Source organism: Neltuma alba, unplaced genomic scaffold (genome assembly GCF_004799145.2).
Source record: "Neltuma alba isolate B1F8T4 unplaced genomic scaffold, ASM479914v2 tig00012192_pilon, whole genome shotgun sequence".
Taxonomy (NCBI): Eukaryota; Viridiplantae; Streptophyta; class Magnoliopsida; order Fabales; family Fabaceae; genus Neltuma; species Neltuma alba.
In genome coordinates, this window is record NW_021636732.1 from 220,193 (window position 1) to 226,997 (window position 6,805).

The 6,805-nt window shown below is 33.2% G+C and overlaps 1 protein-coding gene across 1 annotated transcript; it reads left to right on the forward strand.

Annotated features, from left to right (window-relative positions):
* Window positions 1-963, forward strand: LOC114724505 (F-box protein At2g26850-like). Its single transcript, XM_028910856.1, has 5 exons — window positions 1-69; window positions 159-220; window positions 290-456; window positions 587-655; window positions 788-963. The coding sequence occupies exons 1-5, from the start codon at window positions 1-3 to the stop codon at window positions 961-963; spliced, it is 543 nt and encodes a 180-aa protein (XP_028766689.1).
* Window positions 964-6,805: the final 5,842 nt, after the last annotated feature.

The following is a 6,805-nucleotide window of genomic DNA, read 5'->3' on the forward strand; positions in this document are numbered from 1 at the left end:
ATGGCTCTGTACGTTTCTCTTCAAAGCGGTCAGTTTTGGTTCCCTGCTCAAGTGTATAAGATGACTCCTGTAAGTTAACTCTTCTTTATGTTGTACAAATTTTTATGATTTTTATGGCAAAATTGAAATATTGGATTTTATATAATGATTAATTGCAGCGTCCAAGGGCATATGATGCGCTTCTTAGCTATGATCATATTTCAAACACCTTTCAAGCAAGGTATTCTTATAAGATAGTTTTACATCACTCAAAATAATTGCACATTTTCATGAGCAGCTTTAATTGCAGGTGTCCTACAGGTGAATGGCCAATAATTGAAAACAGTATAACGTGGGACAGGTTACGATCCCCCCCAGTTCACATTTCTCCTTGTACTCTTTATGTATCCAATAATAATGGTCTGAAACCTGGTGACCATATTGAGATTCAGAGCAAAAGAGGCAGCTTAACTTATGGTAATAGTTTATTTGTCAATGATAGACTATTCGATCACCATGTCATATCTGGAATTGAATTAGTATTGACGAATTACATTTTCATTCGAAACTAGTATCTTAACCCTAAATTATGAATGAGATGGTGCAGATTGGTATTACGGTGTTATTGGTCACTTGCAATCATGTGATGAAGATCATTGCAGTTGCGAATATAGCGGTAAGTTAGAATCATTTATAAGTGAAGGTAGGAAGAGTTTGTGAGACACACACACACACTCACTCAAACACAGATATATGTGAAGGAAACCGATGATTATTAAACTTTGATTGTGTGTTCATCATTTGATAGAAATGTTGGTGGTGTCGTTCAAATTACAACGTAGAGATCGCTCGCGGTGGGAATCAGTATTACTAAATAGGCAGATGAACGGGGAACAAAAAGCCAGACCTTGGAAATTCGGAGGTATTAGAAAACTGGAAAACTTGGAAGATATTCGAAGCTGGAATGCAGAATATCATACGTAGTTCATAAGGCTTATTGCCTTTTTAATTATAGTATATCCTTGAGAATATATGTACTGATTTAAGTCAAGAGTGTCGACTTATAACCATCTTACTCGATGTGAATGGTTTGTTTAGCTTGAGTGTGAATTTTAATCATAATTCTTGGTACTTTTTGATATGCATGATCGATCTCTCAATGATTTATATAGATTTCTCCTTTATATTTATGTTTGTTTGTATAGAGATTTATATGGTTGCTCACCTTTCTTCTCTAATGATACGAGGATATCACACTTAATCATAAATAGTTAAATACAAAGAGTGATTTTTCTTGACATTGAGAAAAAAATGATAAAATCAAACTTAAATAGATTTCATGCGCACGCATAAGTTGAGATTTAGATAGCGTATTTAAGTGTTGTTAAAATAAAAAAAGATAACGGATTTAAGTGGCGAGAATAATAATCACTAATGAATATGACACAAAAAACAATTATATATATTATTACACCCTTTAATCCTATTTGTAAGATTCATTAACTACTTTATTTAAATGAAAGAAGTGAGTTAAAAATAGTCATAGATTTTAAAATTTTAAAATTACCCTAAATGAAGTCAATTAATTAGAAAATATTGTTTACTTTTTTAAGAATTTGTTCAGCCAGTTAAAGAATATTAGAGCAAAGGTCTTTTTTCTTAAAAAAAAAAAGGTTAATTAATCTGCAAATCTTTATAGTTTCAATCAATTTTGAATCAAGTCCCTATATTTTTTTTTCCTTTTTATCAAGTCCTTATACTTTTACCTATTTTTAATTACGTTCTTGTATTTATTTTTCTTTTAATTAAGTCCTTATAATTTTACTAAATTTTTAATCAGGTCCATGTAGTTTTGATTTTTATTTATTAATTAAGTAGATTAATACTGAAATATAAAATATTAATAATTAAATTAAATTAATAATTATATAATAAAAAAGTAATAGAATTAATTAATCCAGGAAATTTTTTTAGAACAATTATTTTTTTTTGCTGAAAAAATAAAATCATTATAATAATTCAATATCTTTATAATATTATTGTTTATAAACTAATATTAGATAATATATACTATTTTATATTTATAGAATAGTACTATTGGAATTTATAAAATAAAGAATAAAAAATTCAGGGACTTAATTAAAAATAAGATGAACGTATAAGGACTTGATAAAAAGAAAAATAAATGTAAGGACCTAATTAAAAACAGGTGGAAGTATAAGGACCTGATAAAAAGAAAAAAAATTATAAAGACTTGATTCAAAATTGGTTGAAACTATAAGCACCTGTAAATTAATTATCCTAAAAAAAAATAATGTCTTTAAAAAAGGCTGTTACGCCAAGACAATGAGGAAGGGTCTTGCGAGAGTAAGCCGGAGGATACCAAATACCGTAACAACGCTTCTACTAAAGGCTCAACTCACAATTTGCCAGGGCCCATCCCTCTGGCCTCACTCTGTAGGTTTTTCTTACCAGATTTGATTTGACAAATGCATGTTGTTAATTAATGTTGTCATGTACATATACACACACACATATATTCCAAATTGAGGTGGCATTCGAATATAATAACACCAAGGTTATATAACAATAAGTGATGATAATACACACACAAGCACACACAAAATACCGGTTCTCATAATTGGTTACGGGGGTGATAATGGTCGGAGGGATGGATATTTTAGTTGATTTAATATGAACGATGCATGAGTCCAAAAAAAAAAATATGAACGATGCAGGTTCCAGCAGCTGGGTGCATCTTGTGAGGCAGCACTCAAACTGATGGATTGGCATTTTCTTTGTGGTCATTTGCTACCATTGAAGTTTGATCACGGCACGTAAATCAGAAAAAAGATAAAAAAATCACAAAATAATAATTGCCGGCGTTTTGTGAAGGCAATAACAAGAAGAAGCTGCAGAAAATATTAGTCGTAGCTGTTTACAGCACTATAAGAATAAAATTATAAATTGTACGTGTAATGGGTTTGTGTACGTGTGAACCAACCAAGTAAAAAGAGGTTGTGATACACATGCTAGAAGCATTAGCATTGTGAATTATAAATAACGAAGACAGATTAAAGGTATCATTTATTCGTTAAAAGCTTTAAGTATTCATCACTGTTATGTTGCTTCTCCTCTTGGCAACAGCATAGAGAAGTTGCGCGTGCATCTCATGGAGAATGAAAAGAAACGTAATATTTGCCTCTTAGATTTGCCTGAATCAAACTTAGACTGCATTGTAAAACACCTTTCCCCATTGGAATTGTGTATAGTGTCGGAGGTATCTATTATTCTGAGGAAGAGATGCTCAGGCGATGCTCTTTGGAAAGAACATATCAGACGAAGATGGGGTCCAGTAATAGGAGAGGTGGTTTATAAGGAATGGAAATGGCATATAACATCAGCAAAAGAAGATTACTCTTTCGGCATCCATCAAAATAACGGATTGGGAACTTTTGGTGGTGACTGGCCATATCTATCTCTTGGGTCGTATTTGGAAGACTCCGAAAAGCTTAGAGGTTCACTATCAAATTATCCCATGAAAGCTTTATATTTCTCTCTAGAGAGTGGAAAGTTCTGGTTCCCAGCTCAAATTTACAGGGTAAGATTGCCCTATTTCATAGAAAGTCTAGGATTTTTTTCCATTGAAAAACTCAGTTTCTTTGATGCAAAAGTTTTGCAGGGGAATGGATTGCTGTCTTGCTACGATGCCTTACTTAGTTACGAGTCTGAAACAGATTCCTTCCAAGCACGGTTAGGAACAACGGCTTCCTCTGCCAAACTGTTACATAAGAATTGCTCTTATGGATTTTTCGTATTTGAGAATTAGCAATTTAAACATTTGGTCTTTAAGATGAATGGCTGTTAACTTTGGATACAGAAAACGACGTGGTGGTTGGCATTTTATAAGGAGAAACATAAGGTGGGACGAGGTGAGAGCCACACCAGTTGAAACCCCTCCAAATACTCTTCATGTCTCTGATGATCTCAGTAATTTGAAACCCGGCGATCACATTGAAATCCAATTTAGAACAGCTGGACAAGAATTTTATGGTATGCTTTGCCTCTAAGCTACGTACGATGTTCTTTATTAAAAAGTCGATCGTAACTGGTAATTATTTTGCTGGGAGACAAGTGTGAGTCAATATGAGAACAAATTCCCCATTGAATGAAGTTAGACTACTGAAAGAGAGGCATATAAATAAAAAGGTCTACGAAAACCTATATATTGTTGACTCAATACCAATTCGTGCCTCCAGATTTATAATTCTCTTCTCTCTCAATTTATGATTAATATGTGATATCAGAGCTTTGATGCATATACCAATTCTTGTTTCTGAATATATGACCTGCAGAATGGTGGTATGCCACTATAGGACACTTGGAAACATGTGATGAGAATGAGAATCATTGTGGGTGTGACCAAAGTGGTGAGAATATGTGGTTTTGTGGTTTTTTTAAGTCTGTGACTTGGATTGTTTAGTGGTGTGGATATTGATTATTTAGTGTGTGGCAGACGTGGTGGTGGTGGAGTTTAAGCAAAACGCTCCAAGATCTCAAATGAGACGCCTAGTGCTCAGCATAAACAACTACAGGGAGCATCATGATGGAATGGGTCGTTTGTATGGAGGGATTAGGAAGATTCACAGCCAACAACAGATTGATGCTTGGAGAAGCCTATTTCCTCAACATTACGTACGTGTAATTTACAGTTTTATCCATCTAACATGGACTGCAAATATGATGAATACATAATATCCTTGCTTCAAAATATAGATGTTGAAAAGGAGAAGAAAATATAATCATTATATTCTGAAAATTTTTATTGAAAATAATTACTTTGTATTTGTTGTATTACCCGATGTGATAGGCGCCTGAGTTAGTGTTGTTTATGCCTCCAGTGCCACCACAGTTTCCGATCCCCTGAGGTAAATTCTTTTCCGATGTTCTTTTCTTTTTCTTTTTCTTTTTCCAAAGAGATATGATTTTCTTTATTATATGTCAACGCCATTTTCACTGATTTCTTCTTATTTTTGTTTCTCTGTCTCCACCGTATTCTGGTTTTCATCGGAGATATCAGACACAAACAGTGAATAAGAGAAGAAAGTGTGTCATCAAACTTAGATCAATCAACACATTTTAGTTGAATTCCATTTCTAGCAAATATGAACCAAGTGTTATTAGGTCGGTTCATTTGAGCGTAGTCCTTCGTTCATATGGGCTATTTGAGTGTACCTAATTTCAGTAAAGAATCATTATTTGGCTATTAAAGAGGTTAACATGCATATTCCATTTCATGTTCGTCAACATCTGACTGGCCAAGATGTTCGAGCTAGAGGAATACGGAGTAGTCCGATTTAATTAAAATCATGATGTGATGAGCCTTTAATAAGATGGATCGCGACGAAAAGATCGATGATGATTAATAAATAAATAAACAAATCTTCTGTTCGTTTTGTTTGAGAAAGCAGCGAATCCCGTTTCTCATCATTATTACCTATTTGAAGGCTAGCTAAATCACAAGAAATTACCTATCTTAATAAACAATTATTCAAATCATATAACTTCATCCTAGTTAAATTGAATTTATCTGTATTTTATAATATATATTAATATGATGGTCAAGAAATTAGCTAAACTTATTTGAACAAAAAAGATATTTATACATTATTAAATATATTTTCAGGGTCCACCCCCATGACCTCGATCGCTCACTGGGTCTTTCTTGTCAGATTAGATTTCATAGATGTTGTTGATTATCTTACGGTGATACACGCACACTTAGTTGAGGAAATTCATGGCAGTATTGCGACTTGTAACATTATATATATAATCTATATAGATTCCACTGATTCTTATAACAGTTTACGGATCGGAGGCGACAATGGTTGGAGGGATGGATATTTCAACTAATTGTTTAATATGAACCATGAAAGGTTCCAATTGGAGGCATCTTATGAGGCAGCACTTAAACTGGATTGGCATTTTGTTTGAGGTCATTTTCTACTATTGAAGTTTGATCACGGCACGGAAACCAGAGGGGGCGGGGAATCTAAAAATAACAATGGCCGGCTTTTTCTGAAGCCCGAAGGCAACAACGAGGAGAAGCTGTAGAAAATAATAGTTGTAATTTTCTAGAACACGATCAAGAATAACATTATAAATTGTATCCGCATCTGAAGAAAACTTCATAGTTGCATAACTGATAGAAATTGTATCCATATCTAGAACACAATCAATTATAAAATTTAATCCAATCAAAGGGACATAGAAGTCATCTTTTACCTTCTTTACGTTGTTGTCGAACTGAACAAACTATATTTTTTTCCATGCCATATACAGGAGAAATAATGATTTAAAATTTGCTTGGAGTCTGTACTTATCCTTTTAAACGATATTAAAACACGCAGAGAAGTAATAAAACATTGATAATATTTGAAAATGAAGTTATATGGGAAGCGAACATTTGAATGCGAGAAAAAGTTAAAAGAACAGTCGAATATAAGCTGCAACGTTCATTTGTAGCTTGAGAGTATTCTGACTCCTTATATTTTATATTTCATATTATTAGATGATTACACGTCACAATTGAATGAATTATTAGCATTGTGAATTCTTAAGAACGAAGACAAATGTAGGTATTATATATATATATTTCTTAAAAGCTCTTAATTTGGAAGAATGGAAGGATTGTGATTCACCGTTATGTTCCTTCTCTTGGAATTGTCTGATGGAGAATGAAAAGACGAGTAATATCTGCCTCGTAGATTTGCCTGGATCGAACTTAGACTGCATTCTAAAACACCTTTCCCCATTGGAATTGTGT